The sequence below is a fragment of the Chiloscyllium punctatum genome, chromosome 1 (genome assembly GCF_047496795.1).
Source record: "Chiloscyllium punctatum isolate Juve2018m chromosome 1, sChiPun1.3, whole genome shotgun sequence".
Taxonomy (NCBI): Eukaryota; Metazoa; Chordata; class Chondrichthyes; order Orectolobiformes; family Hemiscylliidae; genus Chiloscyllium; species Chiloscyllium punctatum.
The window spans coordinates 125036560-125058939 of record NC_092739.1 but is presented as its reverse complement, the minus strand read 5'-3'; the positions used below and the strand labels follow the sequence as shown (position 1 = coordinate 125058939).

The 22380-nt window shown below is 40.7% G+C and overlaps 1 protein-coding gene across 1 annotated transcript in view; it reads right to left on the bottom strand.

Annotated features, from left to right (window-relative positions):
* Positions 1-22380, bottom strand: part of cplx4a (complexin 4a) — a 36023-nt gene extending 13643 nt beyond the window's left edge. Inside the window, exon 1 of the mRNA XM_072580149.1 lies at positions 22091-22380. Within this exon, the coding sequence (XP_072436250.1) occupies positions 22091-22257 (167 nt within the window). The 5' untranslated portion in view covers positions 22258-22380. The remainder of the gene's footprint in view (positions 1-22090) is intronic.

The following is a 22380-nucleotide window of genomic DNA, read 5'->3' as shown; positions in this document are numbered from 1 at the left end:
GGGAGTCATGCAGGTCTCTGCAAACATAGATAGGGGTGGGAATGGAAATATATCTCTGGTCATGGGGACTGTTTATAGGTGGCAGAAATGACAGAGGATGATATGTTGTATCTGGAGGTTTGTGGGGTGGAAGGTGACGACTAGGGTGTTCTGTCCTATTGTGATTGGAGGGCGAAGACATCACGAATGTCACATGGAACATCACTTCCACCCCTGTGGATGCCACTGATTGCCCACTTCTGCCCCCCTGACCCCTAGGGCGAGCATCACTTCCGTTGGTGACATCACCCACGATACCATAAGCACACTCACTCCAGAGACAGTCTCTGCCCCCACGCCCAACTCCAGCCCCACACCAACTCCTAGCTCTCAGCCTTGTCATGTTTTTACCATGCCCCCAGACCTCCCCCTCTCTGAGGATGAACAATCAATCCTCACTAAAGGCTTCACCTTCATTCCCCTCTGCTCCCAGATCAACAAATTCAACACACATTGTGACAAAATTTTCTCCCCACAGCTCTGCCTCTGCGCTTATTTTTTCCATCAGGGCGTTTCCCCCCTCCACTCACGACACCTTCCCTTGCAAGAGGTGTAAACCTGCACCCACACCTCCCCCCTCACCTCCATCCCAGGCCATAAAGGATCCTTCCACATTAACACAGATTCTCATACACCTCCACCTACCTCATCTACTGTGTCCATTGCTCTTGATGTGGTCTCCTCTACATTGGGGAGACAGGACGCCAACTTGCGGAATGTTTCAGAGAACATCTCTGAATACAGGCACTAAACAATCCTACCACCCTGTGGCCGACCACATCAAATCCCCCTCCCCTCCACCAAGGACATGCTAGTCCTGGGCTGTCTCCACCGCCAAATTCTAGCCACCTGACGCCTGGAGGAAGAAAGCATCATCTTCCACCTTGGGACCCTCCAACCACACAGGATCAACCTGATTTCACCAGTTTCCTCATCTTCCCTTCCCCCATTTTATCTCAGATCCAACCCTCCAACTCAGCACCGCCCTCTTGAACCGTCCTAACTATCCATCTTCCTTCCCACCTATCTGCTCCAACCTCCACTCCGACATATTACCATCACCCCCCCACCTTATCTACCTATCGCATTCCCAACTACCATCTGCCCAGCCCAACTACACTATCCCTACCCCCCCGCCCCCCTCCCCCACTATTTATCTCTCATACCCTTGGGACCCCCACATTCCTGAGGAAGAGCTTATGCTCAAAATGTCAACTCTCCTCCTCCTTGGATGCTGCCTGACTGGCTCTGCTTTTTAAGAGCCACACTTTTTGACTCTAATCTCCATGATCTCACTTTCTCCCATTAGAGGAAGCAATTTATAAGGAAAAACAGCAAAGCTTTTACTCAGGTGGACATCCTGCAGACTTGATTGATATATAAACTGTGTTAAATAAGGTGAACCCTAAACTGATACAGAAATATTTCTGACACAATAGCCAAGATTAGACCTTGCCATTATGGAAGAGTCCTGTTCTACTAATAGTAACCACGTATTTCTGTGAATATCCATAAAAGGCAAAAGAAATGAGACAATAATAAATGTAACCCTTCCCCCACTGCCATCCAAGGTAATCATTCATTTACCAGTTAGAAATAATGAGGTATTCTGAAAATGGCTATGTATAAAAAAAGAACAAAAGTTCAAAAACTTCATCAATAACTTTTCATGAAAATTTCTGCAAAAGGTTTTTTTAATCAAAATGAATAGCTGCTGAATTTAACTATGTATGTTTGAATTGCATTTTACAGAAGAAAGCATACACCACATGTCATTAATTCTAAAAGCTTGAAAATTCAAGGCTATTTCTTGCCTGACAAAGGAACAACTTGATCTTTCATTAAGTCAGGTTTATTTCCATTCAAGGACTTTTTTGAATTCATTTTGATGCCACAGTGAAGACTAAAATGCTTCTCAGCTTGTTGTGAATTCAAGAGGCCAGCCTCTTAAAAATATAGTTCAACTCAGTGAGTGTGGAATTGGAATGAGTTTAAAAGCGAGAAGGACGTGAGAAGGACTCAAACACAAAGAGAAAAGGAGCAACATAATAAAAAGATATTGCTCCTGAAATATGTTTGCAGCTTTCAAATTACTTGCATCTTGCTTCTGTTGTGCAGGGACCTCTGACAGCTGCCAAATTGTAGTCCAGTAATCCAGAAGTCACATGAGAAACAGGAATCAGCCATTTAGCCCCTCAGGCCTGCTCCAATAAGACCATGACTGATTTCAGCTTTGACGTAATTTAATTTTTTAGCCAACCATCAACTTCATAACCATTGACTTCAGCATAGAAATAAAATTGTGTAACTTAGCTTTGCATATATTCAATAACCTGGCATTAATGTTTCTCTGGTGTAGTGAATTCCAAAGGCTAATGACTTTCAGGCAAAGAAATATTGTATTGTCTTTAAATGGGAGAGCCCATATTCTGAAACTTGCCACCTCTCCACCCTGAGGTCTAAATTCCCCCATGTGGGAAACGAAGCTCACTATTCAATAATTTCAGTCCGAGTCAAATTCTGAAGCAGTCTTTATTCATACGGTCTTGCAAGCTGGGTGACCATTAAAGGAGGCACACCGATCAGAAGGTTACGTTACAATTTATATAGTTCAATTGAGTCTCTCGGTACTCCCCCTTTTACTTCATATCTGATAGTTGTATTGCTCTATGCAGTTGCTAATCTAATTGGCTTACCACATCTGTGTGTGGCCTGTTGTCGGTGTGCGACCTCCCCCCCCCCCACCACCCTTTGATAGCTGAGTCTTATAACTTTTGCTGATGCAACACTGGGTCTTATTTGGTTATCTTATTCATACTAACTCCCTATGTGCATGACAATTTGCAATGGTCATGTCAATACATCTGTTTCTACCAGTCAACCACCTCCCTTTTCAGTCAGTTATTTCTTGGGATATACTCTCATGATTCCGCCATGCAATTTTTGTAGAAGCAAGATACAGTAACTTGTAACTGCTTGCAAGTATATCTAGCTTAACATATACCCCTCCCATGACTCAGCCTTATGATTTTTGCAGAAAACAACAACCATCACAAGGGCCTCTCACACCCCACAAGGGGAAACATCCTCTGTTAAGCCCCCTCAGAATCATAAAAGTTCTAATAAGATCACGTATCAGCTTTCAAAGGTCTAGAGAGCTGAGGCCTAGTCTATACAGTCTCTCCTCAGAGGAAAGCCATTCATCCCAAGAATCAACCTCATGAACTTTTTTTGCATCATTTCTAAGGCAAGGATCTCCTCATTTAGGTGTAGATCCAATCTAGTTCGGCCATGCCTGCTCAAGCTTTCCTCCCTACTCAACATTTCCTCCTTACCTAACCACTTCATCTCACTATATAAGAGCTGCTGAATTTAACTATGTATGTTTATATAAGAGCAAGACACCGTGGATGCTGGTGATCCAAAACAATATTAGAAAAGGTTGGAGGAAATCAGACAGTCTGCCTACCCCTGTGCAGAGATACACAAAGTAGGTGTATCCTTCATTAAACAAGGGAAGCAAAACTATACAAAGATCTTGAAATGTGAATTCAACAAAGTCCTATGCACTTAGAACAGTGACAAGTAACTAAGGTTTAGTGAGGGTGCACTTGGGACCAGTGGACATAATTCAATTAGTTTTAAATAGTTATTGAAAAGGATGGGTCTGGTTCACAAGTTAAAGTTCTAAACTGGGGCAAGGCCAATTTTTATAGTATTACACGGGAACATTCAAAAGTTGATTGGGGAAGGTTGTTCACAGATAAAGAGACATCTGGCAAGTGGGAGGTTTTCAAAAGCAAGATAATGAGGGTTCAGGGCCAGCATGTTCCTGTGTGAAGGGCAAGGCTGGCAAAAGTAGGGAATATTGGATGACAAGAAATATTGAAGCCCTGGTCAAGGCAAAGAAGGAGGTATAAGGCAGGTATAGGCATCTGAGATCGAAAGAATCCCTTGAAGGGTGCAGGGAGTGTAGGAGTACACTTAAGAGGAAAATGAGGAGGGAAATCAGGAGGGGAAAAAAGGGAACATGAGATAGTTTTGGCAGATACAGCAAAGGAGGCTGTAAAGAGATTCTACAGTATATTAAGAGCAAAAGAATAACTAGGGAGAGAATAGGGCCCCATTAGAGCAATGAGGCCATCTATAGGTGGAGCCACAGGAGATAGGTGAGATTCTAAGCGAATATTTCACATCAATATTTACTGTGGAGAAAGACATGGCAGCTAGGGAAATCAGGGAAACAAATAGTGATGACTTCAGAATAGTCCACATTTCAGAAGAGGAGGTGCTGGAGGTCTTAAAACATATAAAGGTAGATAAATCATCAATTCTTGATCAAATGTATCCCAGGATGTTGTGGGAAGAAATTACAGGGGCCCTAGCAGAGAGTTTTGTATCATAGAGAGCCACAGGTAAGCTGCTGGAAGACTGAGGGTGGCTAATATTGTGCTATTATTTAAGAAAGGCTTCAAGAAAAAGGCAGAGAACTACAGACTGTTGAGCCTAACATTAATGGTGGATTAGTTGTTGGAAGGGATTCTGAAAGACAGGATCTACATAAATTTGGAAAGGCAAGGACTGATTAGGGATAGGAGAAAGTGAGGTTTGCAGATGTTGGAGATCAGTTGCTGGAAAAGCGCAGCAGGTCAGGCAGCATCCAAGGAGCAGGAGAATCAACGTTTCGGGCATGAACCCTTCTTCAGGAAGGGCTGATTAGGGATAGTCAGTATGGCTTTGTGCATGGGAAATCATATCTCACAAATTTGATTGAGTTTTTTGAAGGGGTAACCAAGAAAATAGGTGAAGGCAGAGCAGTAGGCATTGACTACATGAACTTCAGTAAGGCTTTCGACAAGGTTCTGCATGGTAGACTAGTTAGTAACATTAGACCACATGAGATCAATGGAGAGCTAGCCAATTGGTTATACAATTGTCTTGACCATAGGAGACAGAGGGTAATGATGGAGGGTTGTTCTTCAGACTGGAGGCCTTTGACCGGCGGTGATGCAATGATCAGTGCTGGGTCCATGTTGTTCATCATTTATATAAATGATTTGGATGAGAGTGTAGGAAGCCTTATTAACACTTTTGAGGATAACACCAAAATCGGTAGCAGAGTGGACAGTGAAGAAGATTATCTAAGAGTACAACAGAATCTTGATCAATTGAGTCAGTGGGCCAAGGAGTGGCAATGAAGATAAATTTTGGTAAGTCAAACCAGGTCAGGACTCACTCAGTAAATGGTAGAGCCTTAGGGACTGTAGTCAAACAGAAAGATTGAGAATTGCAGGCACATAGTTCATTGAAAGTGGTGTCATGAAAGTGAAGAAGGCATTTGGCACGTTTTCCTTCATCAGGTAGAATATTGAGTAGAGGAGTTGGGATGTTATGTTGTGGCTGTACAAGACATTGGTAAGGCTATATTGTACTGTGTGCAATTCTGGTCGACCTGTGATAGGAAGGATTTTATTAAACTGAAAAGGGTGCAAGAATGATTTACAAGAATGTTTGGATGAGGATTTGAGCTATAGAGAGAAGCTGAATAAGCTGGGGATGTTTTCCCTGGAGCATTGGAGACTGAGGTATAACCTTATAGAGGTTTATAAAATCATGAGGGGCATGATAGGATAAATAGACAAAGTCTTTTCCCTGGGGTGAGGAAATCCAGAACTAGAGGGAATAGCTTTAGGATGAGAGGGGAAAGATATAAAAGGGACATAAAGGGCAACTTTTCCACGCAGAAGATAGTGAGTGTATGGAATGAGCTACCAGAGGAAGTGGTGGAGACTGGTACAATTGCAACATTTAAACATTGCAACATTGCAAAATCTGGATGGGTATATGAATAGGAAGGGTTTGGAGGGATATGGGCCAAGTGCTGGCAAATGGGACTAGATTAGATTGGGATATCTGGTCAGCATGGGCAGGTTGGACCAAAGGGTCTCTTTCCCTATTCGAGTTATATCGGTGGGCTGAATAAGTTGGGACTGTTTTCCTTGCAGCATAGGAAGCTGTAGAACTCATAGAGGTTTATAAATGATGAGGGATGCAGATAAGCTGAATAGCCAAGGTCTTTTCCCCAGGGTAGAGGAGTTCAAAACTAAAAGGCATAGGTGAGAGAGGAAAGATTTAAAAGGGACCTGAGGGGCAAGTTTTTCACACAGTGGGTGGTGCATACATGGAATAAGCTAACAGAGGAAATGGTAGAGGTGGGTACAATTACAAAATTTAAAAGGCATTTGGACAGTTCCATGGATAGGAAGGGTTTAGAGGGATATGGTCCAAATGCAGGCAAATGGGGCTAGTTATCGAGTAATATAATCATACAGTCAAACAGCATGGAAACAGACTCTTCGGTCCAACTCATCCACATCAGCAGGCATCCCAATCTGATCTAGTCCTATTTGCTAGCATTTGGCCCATATCTTTATCAACCCTTCCTATTCAGATGAGTTTTAAATGTTGTAATTGTGCTAGCCTCCACCACTTCCTTTGACAGCTCGTTCCATACAAGCACGACCCTCTGAATGAAAATGTTACCCCTCAGGTCCTTTGTAAATCTTTCCCCTCTCACCTTAAACTCATGCCATTTAGTTTTGGACTCCATCACACCAGGAAATAGATCTTGGCTAATCACCCTATTGTGCTTCTCATGATTTTATAAATTCTTATATGGCCACCCCTCAGCTCGAGGGAAAAATACCCCAGCCTATCCAGCCTCTCCCTTTAACTCAAACTCTACAAACCTGACAACATCCTTGTAAATCTTTTCTGCATGGTATGGATGAGTTGGGCTGAAGGGTCTGTTTCCATGCTGTGTGACTCCGTGACTCTAACAGGACTCATACTTTTATATTCTACCTTTTTTGCAATAAAGACCAAAAATTCATTTGCCGTCCAAATTACTTGCTGTATCTTAATGCCAAATTTTGTGAGTTATTTCTGAAGGCACCCAATTCCCTCTATATGACAGTGTTATGTTTATTGTTTCCATTTAAATAATTCTCCTTTCTTCCCACCCAAGTATATACCCACATATTTTGCCACACTGCACTCTCCATCTGAAAACCTTTGCCCACTCACTTAATCTATCAACAATTTTTGTAGGTGCTTTGTGTCCTTGTCAAAATTTGCTGTCTTAACTACTTTTGTGTCAATTAGCAAATCTGGTTACAATTTAGACTGTCCTCTTTAGATTTATTCATTGGATTGGGCATCACAGGCTAAGCCAGAATTTATTGCCCATTCCTTCATTGCTCTGGAGAAGATAGTGGTGAGCTGCTTTCTCAAATGACCTGCAGTTCTTGGGGTAAAGGGACACCAGTAGTGCTGTTAGGAAGGGAATTCCATGATTTTGACCCAACAACATTGAAGGAACTATGGTATAGTTTCAAGTCAGGATGATGTGTGGCTTGGAGGGGAACTTGCAGGCTGTGACATTCCTATGCATCTACTGTCTTTGTGCTTCTAAATGGTAATGGTTCCTGGTTTGGAAGAAGCTGTTGAAGGAGCATTGGTGTGTTATTGCAGTTTATCTTGTTGATGGAACACACTGCTGCATTTTATGTCCATGGCAAAGATAGAGAATGTTATAGAGGGTCAATCAAACAGACTGCTTTGTCCTTGATACTTTTGAGCTTCTTGGATGTTGTTGAATTTCAGCATATTCAGAATATTCACTCACGCTCCTGACTTCTACCTTGTAGGTGGGGAGGCACAAGATGGTTTACTCACAGAATTCCCACCCTATGACCTGTTGTTGCAGCCACTGCATTTATATTGCTAGCCCCATTCAATTTCTGGTCAATAGTAATCCTAAGATGTTGATACTGGGGGCATTCAGTGATGGCAATGCCAATAAAGGCTGATGTTTAGAATTTCTTTTGTTGGAGATTGCCATTGTCTGACATTTGTGAGCCATTTCTCAGATTTCCATCCCTGGTGTGAATATAAGGAGTTGAGGCTCCAGCTTGGATTCATGTGATATTCAACTTTGTCACTCACTTTATCAATCTGAAAATGACCTGTTTGTCTTAACTCACTGTTTCCTATGATAGGCAGATAGACCTGGTGTGAATTTGAATGCATGCAACGTAGTTTTGGATGACCTAAACTTTACAGATAGTAGATCAAATCATAATTTGGTTGTATAGAGCTTGAGAATTATTGCAAAAGATGTTTGAGTGAGGCTTTTTGACTTGCACTCATCAGTCAATTTATCCTCTGCCCACATTAGTATATTATTCTCAATATCCTGATATTTTATTTTGTGTAGTAACATTTTATATTACACCTTTTGGAAATCCAAGCAAACTACAACTATTGGGCTCCCTTCATCCACCCTGCTCAATATCTCCTCAAAGAATGGTATTAAAATCTTCAAACGCAATTTCACTTTTATAAATCATGTTTAAGGTGTTTGGTTGAATTAGGATTTTTCAAAGCTGACCTGCGTGATAATGTTACCAAAAAGATGATTGCTCACTGTGTATTCAAAACACATGAGTGCGCCTAAAGTTGCCACCTTTAGAACTGAAAAATTATCCAGTCTATCTCAAATTATTTTGGAAGTGTGAGGTATCTCAATAATGTGAGTGTTCAGTGAAGTTAACCATTTCACTTTGCTTCTATATAGTAACAATGATATTTTCCATAAAGTGGATCTCGCTCTCAAGCCAAAAAGGAGTTCTGTCTACCGCACAAGTTACTGATATAAATACTAATGCCAGTTTATTGTCCGAAAAACTGGTGGATAGTATCAACAGCACACCCCTTAATTTCTTTATAATAGACTTAAGACCGACCAAACTCAATCAACCTATGCACTCAGAATGTAATGCCTAATGCTGACTATGATTCCAAGATTGCAATAGCACTTGCTGATCAATCATGATTGAGCTAAGAATTACACTAGCTATTAAGGTTGTCAACTGTTCTTGCAACATGATTCACTTAGATGTGCTAGAAGCTACATATATTCCCCTAAAAGAAAAAAGGAACATGTCCAGGAATTGCATTTTATAAATTTAAACGGAAACTTGGGGGTCAACACTTCTCTGATGCATTCTCCATGGTGAAGTCTCAACCAATCAGAATCAACTTGCTAACTCTGTTTTCAACCCAATGTTCTGAATAAGAGTCATATCAGACTCAAAATGTTAATTCTGTTTCTCTCTCCCCAGGTGCTGCCAGACTTGCTGAGTTTCTCCAACAATTCTTATTTTTTTCTGTTGGTCAGTGAACTGTTCAGTTAAGTTACAAAGTTTGCCAATGTAAGCACCTCAAGATCAGTATTTGTTTCCCATTGCAGATTGCTCGAGAATGGTGGTAGTGATTCTCCCTTCTTAACTGGTTGCTGTGACAGTGCTATTAAGAAGGTTTTTGTCCCATTGGCAGTAAAGGAATGATGATATACTTCAAATTCAGGATACTGTGTGACTTTGAGGGGAATTTGTAGTTGGAGGGCTCACATGTCTCCACTACCCTTGTTGTTCTAATTGATAGAGGTCATGTATTTGAAAGGAACTGTCAAAGGAAATTTGGGGATTGCTGCAGTGCATCTTATAGATGGTGCAGACTGGCACCGCTGTGGGTGACTGGTGAACCAATACTTCCATCTGATTAGTTGAGGAGATACACAATTACTTGTCTGATTCACAAAAGCACTAGGAGTGTGTTCTGTGTTGGCTGAAATGAACTTCTACTGGTAAAGCTCATTTAATGTCTGTGCTTGACTGCAAGGATACTGAATGGCACTGACCTCAAAATTCAATTGTCTATGACAGGTAGAGGCTAGTGAAATCAGTAAATTATAATGACAAAATAGGCTTAGAATGAACTGGTAGTCTATTACACACTATGCCGAATATTTTTCTGTTTTCTATTGGTGTGGAAATATTGCCGCTTTTCCGCTTTTCATTTACAATGATGTAAGTGCAACAATGAGTCACAAAAAGAGTTTGTCTTGTGAACTTTAGTGAAAGAATATCAGGCATAGTGAAAAACTAGCTGCTAATTCATTATCAGGAGTTCTTACACATAGCTAGCCTAGATACATTGCAGCCCTCGAATTCTGCAAGTACTCCCAAGTTGTAGCCGAGCTTTACATTATTCCTGGATTGAAATTAATCTGTTTGCATTAACCCTAATTTCTCAATATAATTGAGAAGAGTCACTAACAAGGGGGCATCAGGAAGGGCTTTTGTTCAAAACGTCAATTTTCTTGCTCCTTGGATGCTGCCTAACTTGCTGTGCTTTTCCAGCACCACTCTAATCTTGAAAAACGTGCCAGCCTATTCAGCCTTTTTTTATAACTCAAACCTTCTGTATCTGGCAACATCCTGGTAAATCTCTTCTGAACCTTCTCCTGCTTAGTAACATCTTTCAAATAACTGGGTGACTAGAACTGGACACAGTATTCCAGAAGTGGCCTTGATGGGCTCAAAGGCCTCTTCTATACCGTCTGGTTCTATGAGTGTGTGTGTGTGACAAAAATACACAAAGGTTCTGGAGAAACACCATAAGTATTCCCCTCATTATTTCTTCAGAATTTTCATGAACTCGGGCATAAAATTTGAAGAACCTCTTATGGATATTATTTCCCCAAATATCTGAATGCAGAGTGTAGAATATAAGAATCATTTTGCTCTTTAATAATTCACATCTATGTTCTTCAGCAGACTTGGTCAGATAGACTGGCATTTTAATATTTTATTTACCGTACTCACAGAGTCTTTGCTGCAAACATAGTTTAGAATTTGGGGCAGCACGGTGGCTCAGTCGTTAGCACTGCTGCCTCACAGCGCCAGGGACCCAGGTTCAATTCCCACTTCAGGCAACTGTCTGTGTGGAGTTTGCACATTCTCCCTGTGTCTGTGTGGGTTTCCTCCAGGTGCTCCGGTTTCCTCCCACATTCCAAAGATGTGCAGGTCAGGTGAATTGGCTATGCTAAATTGTCCATAGTTGCTAGGTGCATTAGTCACAGAGAGGGGGGTGGGTTACTCTTCGGAGGGTCAGTGTGGACTTGTTGGGCCGAAGGGCCTGTTTCCACACTGTAGGTAATCTATAAAAAAAAATCTGATCTCTGTTACCCTTGATGCATCGCTAATCCTTTTTGTAAGCCGCTTAAAGTTTTTTTCTCTACTAAGCCTAGTGTTTGTCAATCCTTGATTTCTTAAAATGTTTTTCAGAACCTATCCATAAACTACTAATAATTATTTAGCCCAGATTTTGCTGTAATAACAGCCATTAAATTGTTAGTATTCTGCATTATAACTCTGAACACTTTTCTAAATGACAGGCACAGTAAGGGGAAATGGTTAGGAGACCAGAGCTGAGTGAGACATAGACAGAGGGAATAGAGAAGTAGGCTCAAGTGATAAATTCTGATAAGTCTTGTTCATCTTTAAATTTATATTAAGAGTCAGGCTCTGACATAGAATTAACAATCTTCCAGTAAGTTAGGTCACATTGTTAAACAGAGAACTGCTTGGAAATGGCAGCTATCTGTCAATCAGATGAAAGTGTTTGGTTTAATTGTTACCCATTATTTAGCAGGAATCTAAACTAGATAGTAACTCATCAATAACTGTAAGGCTAATTAAGTTAGGACCAAGTAATTTAAAGTTAACACAGGTGACATAGAGTTAAGGCATGGTGTAGTCTTATTGAATGACCTCTGTATTGTGTTGCATGTTGTGGGACAGTCATGTGTGCAGCAAGTAGAAAAACATAAGGTCTGGGTTTCAGGTTGCTGGAAGGATGGAGGCAGAAGGGGAATAAAAAACAGCATCAGGTAGTGCAAGAAGAGGCAAGTGTTGCAGGAATCACCGTGTGGTGCTGCTCACTTATTGGTTTTCCAGCATGGATACAGTAAGGATGTTGGTTCTTTGGAGGAGTGCCACCTTGGCCAGGTTAGTGGAATCATGGATAGATCAGCAATACAAGTGAGAGGAAGAAGGGGGAAAGAGGAACAGTGATAGCAGATAAATTCACTAGTGGAACAGATGGAAGGAATTTTGAGATGCCCTTTGTTTATATGTAAACAGATGAGACTTCAGGCCAAAGTGGGCATGTTTTAGAAGTGACCTATATAATGAAAGGGAAGTGGTCAGCTCTTTAGCTGAGCTGAACAGTTTTAGTTCAAGTTCAACAGGGAGCTGTGTGGAAACTCTCTTTCTGCCCTTCAACTTCAACCTGTAAGCATGTGTTCCATTTATACTGTCTTTTAAAGGGAGTTTGCTTACTGGGATTGTTGCGAATATAATTAAGTCTAGTTAGATAGGCTAAGTTCTGTAGAGGTTCTTTATTCTGTTCTTTGTGTTTCATTGTGTAATTTTGTGAATAAATTTTTGTCTGTTTTAAAATCTAGTAGTCAACCTAGCTAACTTACTCTGGGTAATTTTCACTATACACTTACCGAAATAAATTGCAAATTTATTGTCTGGGGCTGCCTGCTTAAGAATGTTTTGAGTGGTCTGACCTAGTCCATAACACATGAATGTAAATAAAGAAACCAGAATTTTGAAAAAAAAACTCATGAATGAAAATGAAGGCAGAGGCTATGATCTAAAACTGTTGAACTCATCCTTCAAAACGCAATGGATTGGCAAGTCATAAGATGAGGTACTGTTCTCTGATTCTTCATTGGAAAACTAGCTGGCTGAGGCCTGAAAAACCAAAGTGGGAACAAGGTGAAGAATTGACATGCCAAAGTGACAGGAAGTATTGATTATGTTTTTTGGATTGAGTGGAGGTATTCTACAATGCAGTCAATCAGCCTGTATTTGATATTTCCATAGTCCTCAACACTGGTGCCCCACAATGATGTGTTCTCAGCCCCCTACCATACTCCCTGTACATCCACAACTGTGCAGGTAAATTCTGTGCAAATGTCATCTACAAGTTTGCAGATAACACCACCGCGTTGAGCTGGATGTCAAACAATGAAGAGTCAGAATAAAGGAAGGAGATAGAGTTCTTGGTGTTGTGGTGCAATGATAAGAATCTCTCTCTCAATGTCAGCAAAACTACAAAACTGATCACTGACTTCAAGAAGAAAGGAGGATAACACACCCCTATCAATGTCAATGGGGCTGAGCTGGAGAGGGTCAAGAGCATCAAGTTCCGAGGAGTGATGGCAACCATGATCTGTCCTGGATCTCCCACACATAGATGCAACAGTCAAGAAGGCACAACGCCTCTTCTTCCTCAAGCGCCTTAGAAAATTCAGCATGTCCATAAGGACTTTCTCCAACTTCTACAGATGCACCACAGAATGCATTCTATCTAGTGCTTAATGGCATGGAATGGTAACTGTTCGGCCCAGGACCATAAGAAACTACGGAAAGCTGTGTGCGCAGCCAGACCATCACGGAAGCCAATCTCCCATCCATAGACTCCATTTACACTTCTTGTTGCCACGGTAAAGCTGTCAACATCATCAAAGACCACTCCTACCCCGATAATGCTCTTTTCCAACCTCTTCTATCACTTAGAAGATACAGATCATTCAACATACACACCAACAGAATCAAGAACAGCTTCTCCCCTGCTGTTATGAGACTGCTGAATGGGCGTCTCTAACTTCAAATAACGTTGATCTTGCTAATGCTGATCTTGCTTTATGAACCTCCTGTGCAGCTGTAACCTGTATGCCTCGCTCTGTCTGAGCACTCTATGATCTGTATGTTCTTGTTTGCTATGATCTGCCAATACTGCTCGCAAAACAGCTTTTTGCCGTACTAAGCTACATGTGGCTACAATAAATCAGATCAAATCAAAATCAAATCGAATAGGGAAGACCACAACATGGAACCTGCAACACTGAAAAGCTATAAGTGACTGTTTGTGAAATGTCACATCAAATCATAAAAAGATCTTCTCCCTGTTTCTTTTGCCACGATTACATTGACCCTTTTTTTGGAGTGGACTTTGAAAGTAGGTTTCTCATCAGAAATATGCTTTTTTCCCCACTACTTATATAGTATCAGGATTACAAGCTTATTTCTGGAATCACACTGTAGGGAAATTAAAATTTTCACAACAAAGTGAAGCTGATATGAGTTAAAGTTTATTATGAGACCTTATAATCAAATTCATTCAGCAAACAGAAGATTAGAGTATTAGAAAATAATATGATACATTTTTCAAAAAGAAATACAATTTAATACAGCACAGGAACAAGCCCTGTGGCCCACCAAGACTGCGCTGATTCCTAGTCCTTGTTTAAATCCACTACTTATTGCTCAGGTGCAGTTTCTTTAACTCTGTTCACCTCCCATTAATATGTCTATCAAGACATGTGTTAAACATTGATTACTTGCCTGCTTCCACCACCTCCACTGACAGTGCATTCCAGGCACCCACCAACCTCTGTGTGAAAACTTTTCCCTCTACCTTTCCCCTAAACTTTTCTCCTCTCACCTTGAACTTGTGCCCTCTTGTAGTTGACGTTTCCACCCTCCACAAAAAGCCTCTGGATATCCATCATATTTCTGCCTGTCATAATTTTGTCGACCTCTATCAGGTCCCCACCTCCCCCCCCCCCACCACCCCCCCCACCCCACCCCCCCCCACCCCACGCCCCCCCCCCCCACCTCAAGACCAGGCAAAAGTCTGATACATCTTCTCTACACTATCTGCAAAATATCCATGTCCTTCTGGTTGTCTGGTGACCAGAACTGCATGCAATAATCCAAATGTTGTCGAACTAAATTTTGTATAGCTGTAACATAACTTGCCAACTTATATATTTGATGCACCAGCCAATGAAGGCAAGTGTGCTGTATGCCTTCTTGATCACTTTATCCACCTGAGTTTCCACTTATAGGGATCTGTGGACCTGTATGCCCAGATTCCTCTGTATGTCAATGCTCCTAAGGGTTTTGTCGTTTATTGTATAATTCACACCTGAATTTGATCTTACAAAATGCATTATCTTACTTTTGTCTGGATTAAACTCCATCTGCCATTTATCCGTATCCCACTACATCCTTGAACAATCTTCCTCACTATCTACAACACCGCTAATTTTGTGTCTTCTGCAAAATTACTAATTAGACCACCTCCAGTTTTTTCCAGATCATTTTTACCTATATTACAAAGGTCCCAGGTCCTGATCCCTGCGGAATACCACTAGTTACAGATCACCATTCGGAAAAGCACCTTCCACCACTACTCTGTCTCCTATGATCAAGCCAGTTGCATATCCATCTCGTCAACTCGTCTTAGATCCCATGAGACTCCGCTGTTTGTAGCAGCCTGTCATGAGGTACCTTATCAAATGCTTTACACTAGTTCATACAGACAACATCCACTGCCATTCACACATTAAACATCCCTATCACCTCCTCAAAAAACTCAATTAAATTGGTGAGACTAAAGAACTGATCACTGACTTCAGGAAGAAAGGAGGAGGACATGCCCCTGCCTACATCATTGGAGCTGAGGTGGAGAGGGTCGAAAGTGTTGAGTTCCTGGGAGTGACAATAACTAACAATCTGTCTTGGACCTCCCACATTGATGTGATAGTCAAGAAGGCATAACAATGCCTCTTCTTCCTGAGGCGACTCAGCAATTCAACATGTCCATAAGGACCCTGACCAACTTGTACAGATGCACAATAGAAAGCATTCTATCTGGATGCAAAACCACTTGGTATGGCAACCAGGACTGTAAGAAATTACAAAGAATTGTGTGTACAGCCCAGACCATCACAAAAGCTAATCTCTCATCCATAGACTACATCTATACCTCTTGTTACTGCAAAGAGGCTGTCAACATCATCAAAGACCCTTCCCACCCCGATAATACTCTCTTCCAACCTCTTCCATCAGGTAGAAGAAACAAACGCTTGAACACACATACTAACATGGTTCAAGAACAGCTTCTTCCCCGTTCTTATTAGAGTGCTGAATGGACCTGTCCAATTTTAAATCTAATGTTGATCTTGCCTTGCGCACCTCCGATGCAGCTGTGACCTTGTATGCCTAGCTCTGTCCAAACACCCTATGATCTGTATGTCCTCGTTTGCTATGATTTGCTTATACTGCTTGCAAAACAATACTTTTCACTATACTAAGGTACATGTGTCAACAATAAATCAAATCAAATCAAATTTAAATCAAACCCACTAACAAGTTTATTCACTTCCAAATGTGAATAAATTCTGTCATTCAGGATCTTTTACAACAGCTTTCCCACTACTGATATCAGACTCACAGGCCTGTGACTATCTGGATTATCTCTGTTTCTTTTCTTAAACAAAGGAACAACATTGGCCATTTCCCAGTCCTCTGGACCCTCACCTGAGGCCAAAGGTATCAGTTAAGGCCTCAGCTATTTCTTCCCTTGCCTCTCCCACAATATCCTGGGATAGATCACGTCTACCCTTGGGGGCTTGTTTAACTTAATGTATTTTAAGACACCTAACACTTCCTCCTTCATTATGCTGGCCTGCCCAAGAGTTGCATTATTGATAATCTCTTTAGTTATATTTATTGTTTAATTATCTTTGGTCTGTTTTATGTTTGTGAGTGAATGTGAATAACTAAATTACCGATTTACTGGTCATGATATTCGCTGTGGGAATTGAACAGAGTTTTTTTCAATCCATCTTAGGCTATGAGAAAGACCATGAGAAATCAGGACTCCAAATATGTATTTTTGAGGGATCCTCATGACATTTCTCCTGAACTAAGTTTTGATTTAGGAGGACCACCTTTCTATTCTTACAGGCACCTCTTTCAGTTTAATTAAATCCTTAATTAAGTGATGCAGTCATTTTGTGACAATACCTTCCATATTTGTGTTGAACTATGGGGAATTTAGTCACACACAGAAGCAAAGTCTGAAGAATTCATCAATATTCCCAATTATCATCACAATTCCACTAAACTTAAATCCACAGCACACCAAAGAACACATTAATTTTCTAGACACCACTGTACTTAAGTTGACTCAAGACAATAAGCATAATTTAGCAAAAAATATTTTTTAATTTAATACAATGACACACTGCTATATGCAAAAGGCCATCATTCTAAACAAAAAAAGCTGCAGATGCTGGGAATCAGACCAAAGACAGAGTAGAAGAAGGGTCACTGGTCCTGAAGTTTTAACTCTGCTTTCTTTTCACAGATGTTGTGTTTTTCCAGCAACTTCTGTTTTTGTGAGCCATCACCTCTAACATGCTTTCTGTTGATAAGTGAAGTCAGTTATACTGTAGCATGCTTGTATCTAAAACCACCAATACCCCTTAAGTAATGCATAGTATGCAAGAAACTTTGATATGGGAAAACACATAAATGCAAGTATTTGTGAAATTAAATAGGTCAATATTAAATTATATAATTATTCATTACAATAGCACTCATTACATTTGGTCCCCCACAAAGCAGCTTTCAAACTTTCGCTACTTTATTTAAAGACTCCTCATTAATTGCACAAATTTGAGGAACTGATTACTTCAGTTTTAATGTTCCCAGTTAGGTGAGTATTCCTTTCTGGAAAAGTTTTAACATTTTTCTCCCTCTTTGCAGCTTCTCTCGCCCCTTTCAAACTGTTCCCTGTTTGCTGACCACTCTAACATTTCAAGATCCTCTCTACACTTTTTGCACATCATTCCTCTTTCCAGCTTTCATTCCCTGACTGTGCAGCTTCAATTCTCCCACCAAGCCCACAGGACTTCTGCCTTATTTTCCATCCCCTGAATTGCTCCCAGGCCCCTGGGGGTCATTCTACAGCCTTGGTCCCCAACTTTAGTTTTGGGCATCCCTCCTTAACATTTGCACTTCCCTGACCAACAACCTTACTTCCCTTTCCAGCCCCACTACTTCCCATTGGTGACTGTGCCATTCATCTCACTCCTCCAATCACAGACCGATTCTCTCCCATGTTCAGTGTTAATAAGTCCATCAGCAAGCACAGGGGAGAACTACCTACCCTGTGATTAGAAGAATGACTCCTCATTCTTTCCTTCCATTCCAGTTATTGGGCAGGGAATCTTCTACCTGATTGGTTGTCACTGTGAGTGGCTTTTCCTGGGCAGAGTGGGGATTCTGGAGTGGATTTGCCCACTGCCTCAAGACTGGAAATAAGAAGGTTATTCTTTGTAGAATAAAGATTTTTTTAAAAAAAATGTGCACTAATTTTATGAAACAAGATTAACAGATGGAACAGCAGATCAAGGCAGAAAGACTGAGCATGGACAAATTTACTTAGCATATCCAGACAATGCTGGAATCACATTTTACATCAAGCAGCTGGGCTTTAGATATTTTTAGATAAATCTTCTTTAATGTTCATAATTTTATGTATAAGATGTTATCTGCTTTTATGTGTCATCACATTATAGTGGAATGATAAAGACTTTGTTGGCCTAGTCTCACGTGGATATAAAATCAAATTATCAGCTGTCTGGGTCAGTGGGAAGCACTCTGCCCTTGGAGTCAGAAGATTGTGGGCTCAAGTTATTAAGCATAAAATCAAGGCTTGCATTCCAAAGCAGTACCAAGGTAGTATTTCATGGTTGGAGGTGCATCTATTGTCTAAACCAAAGTCCCCTTTGCTCTCTGCCATTCAGAGAGAACTGGAGAATTTCAACACGGTTTCCTGCCCAATGTATAGCCCTAAAGTAAAAACACTGAAAGACACACAGGGAGTTGGATAATCCACGGAGTCATATAGCACATAAAAAAACCCTTCGGAACAACTCATTATCCCAATCTGACCTCGTCCCATTTGTCAGATTTTGGCCCATATCCCTCTAAACCATTCCTATTCTGATATCCATCCTGATGCCCTTTAAATGTAAATAGATCAGCCACCACCACTTCCTCTGGCAGTTTGTTCAACACACTCACCATCCTCTATACGGAGAGGCCTCCCCTCAGGTCCTTTTTAAATCTATCTCCTCTCACTTTAAACCTATGCCCTCTAGTTTTGGACTCGTCCATGCTGGGAAAAAGACCTTGACTATTCACCCTATCCACCCCCCTCATGATTTTATAAACCTCTATAAGGTTGCCCCTCAGCCTTTGATGTTCCAGGGAGTGAAAAAGCTCCAGACTATTCAGTCTCTGCCAAATGCTCAAACCCTCCAACTCCGGCAACATCCTTGTAAATCTTTTCTGCATCCTCTTATGTTTAACAACATCCTTCCTATAGAAGGCAACCAGAATTGAACGTAGTATTAGAAAAGGAAGACTGCAAGTGCTGGAGATCAGAGTCGAGAGTGTGGTGGTGGAAAAGCACAGCAGGTCAAGCAGCTTCCAAGGAACAGGAGAATCGACGTTTCAGATCCTTTCTTGATGAAGTGCTTATGCCCGAAACGTCGATTCACCTGCTCTTCAGCTGCTGCCTGACCTCCTGTGATTTTCCAGCACCACACTCTTGAGGCAGTATTTTAAAATCACCTCACCAATGTCCTGTATGACATCGCAACTGCTCTATTCAATGTTCTGACCAATGAAGGCAAGCATACCAAATGCTTTCCTCATCAACTCCACTTTCAAGGAATTAAGCACTGCACCTTGTATGTCTTTGTTTGGTAACACTCCAGGACTCAACCATTAAATGCATAAGTCCAGCCTTGGTTTGACTTACCAAAATGGAACAGCTTACACTTATCTAAATTAAACTTCACCTGCCACTCCTCAGCCCATTGGCCTATCTGATCAATTCAGTTATCATTCCTTTATTCTTTCTTACTTCCAGCTAGATAGCTTCTGACTCCGCTGTTTCTGTTTTTCCTGTCAGTTCCTGGTTCCATGTTGTCCCAACTAGATCCCTACTTCTTATATAGCCCTCTAACTTTAGAAGTTTTGAAGTTCTATATAGGATTATTCCTAACTCTGCTCCCTTAATAATCTAAACATTATGGTATAATGATCACTCTTACCCAGATGCTCTCCAACGGCACTTAGTCCAACTCATTTTCCAGGACCAGATCCAGCAATCCTTCATTTCTAAATTAAGGAGATTCTTATAAAAAAAAATTACAGATCTTCCCCTTTCTATTCTTTAAGATTAGATTATCTTAATTGTGATTTGGATAATAAAATCACATTTCAACCTTTTCCCCCTCCCCATCCCCCTCATCCAGGATTACCACTCCTCACTTTTATGAATCCCCACTTTGATTTCCCTGTGAATTTCTCATCTCTCTCAGTATTTTTCAGGAATGCCTCGAGTCAGTGTCGTAGGTCCAATCAGTCTCAGTTGTTTCACAATGTTCAGTACTGTTTGCAACTCCTCAGTTACTGAGGCAGTCCATGTCTAATTGCAGCAAAGATTGGACAATATTCAGGCTCATATTGACAAGTGGCAAGTAACATTTGCACCCATCCACGTGCCAGGCAAAGAACATCTCCAACAAGAGAAAATGTAATCATCCTTTAACATTCAAGGGCACCACTATCACTGAATCCTGCACTATCAACATCCTGGGAGTTACAATTGACCAGAAACTGAACTGGACTAGCCATTTAAATGCTTTGGCTACAACTGCAAGCCAAAGGCAAAGAATCCTACAGTGAGTAACTCACCTCCTGACTCCCCAAAGCTTGTCTACCACATTGGACCATCACCAAGGCATAAGTCAGGAGTGTAATGGAATGCACCCCACTTGCCTGGATAAGTCCAACAACACTCAAGAAGCTTGATACCATCCAGAGGATAAGGCAGTCCATTTGTTGGCAGCATATCCACAAACATTCACTCCCTGCTCAGTTGCAACAGTATGTTTCATCTATAAGATACACAGCAGAAATTAACCAAGGCCCCTTAGACAGCATCTTCCATGGCCACAAACACTACTATCTAGAAGGTCAAGGGCAACCAGATATAAAGCAACATCATCTTTAGCAAGTTCCCCTTCAAGCCACTCACTATCTTGACTTGGAAATATATTGCTGTTCTTTCAGTGTTGCTGGGTTAAATTCCTGGAACTCCTTCTGTAACTACATTGTGGAAGTACCTACACCAACTGGACTGCAGCAGTCCAAAAGAACAGCTCATTACCAACTTCTCAAGGACAACTAGTGACAAGCATTAAATGGTGATCCAGTCAGCAGCACCAACTTCCCATCAATGAATAAAAATAAATCATTTTGAAGCCTATCAAGTACCCAAAATACTTGAACAGCTTCTCAGCTTTAACTGAATAACACTTTAATGTTGTCCCTGATAGTCCTTCCAGTCCATCTCTCATTTTATTTTCTTTCTTTTCTGAACACTTTATATTTTTGAATTGTAACCAGCCAGTCCTCACTTTTTCTTTATTGCCGTAACATCATTTTTCTACAGAGCTATTTATGCATGTAGCTCACCAATCTTATTTACCATACTTTGTTCTTTTACACAAATATACTTTAATCCCGTTTTTGCATTCCTCATTGTTCTTCTTAGTCTGTTCTTACCTAATACACCTGCAATTTGTTTTTAATGACTGAAAAAAGGCACAAAAGATATTTCAGCAAACTTCAAAGCTATTACATGAACAAACAAGTGTGTCAACTAATTGTTCTTATTGAATATATTTGACAAACATTTATAAATATATGATAAAAAGAACAACACTTTTTAAAATGTGCTTATTAACTTTTTTTACGCAAATGCATCAAATATGAATTTTTGGTGGCAAGAGAAATTTGAGTATCAAAACAAAACCTTTGGCTGATATATACTTGAGAATGTTTTCAGCCTTTTAGTTGTTTTTGTTGGAAACAGTTTGAAAACTAATTAGCAGCACAAATCTATGATAGAGATTATTAGCATGATTATCATCCACATTCTGATATCATTAATGCTCAGTAAATAAGGTAGCATCTAGGATTGTTTTCTTCAGCAATCTGTCAAATGGAATTGTTAAAATGTGGGTGTAAAACAGCTCAGTAAGTTATATATAATGCTGCCATTACTTTGTGTTGATTTACAGCAATTTACTTCTTTGACATGAACAAAATTATAATGAATTTAGTTATAGAGTCGAGACTCATACAACATGGAAACAGACCTTTCAGTCCAACCACATTTTTGTTAAACTTACTTTTCTTCCACCATCTGCTTTTGGTATTCTTCATATTCTTCTCTAGTCATGCCTGCTGCAGCTGCAGGGTCCGAAGTGCCTCCTTCGTCTTTCTTTTCTTCATCTCTACCCCCAAGTCCTAAATTCTTCACCTGCCCACTCACCATCGATTTCAACAGAAAAGACATGTTTCTTTAATAAAACAATTAATCAGATACAAAGCTAAGATAGAAGCTATGTATAACGAACAGGGGACCAGTCAGCCTGCAGGCTTTTACTTGAAAGGCAGGGAGCTAGTAAAGTGCTTTTGC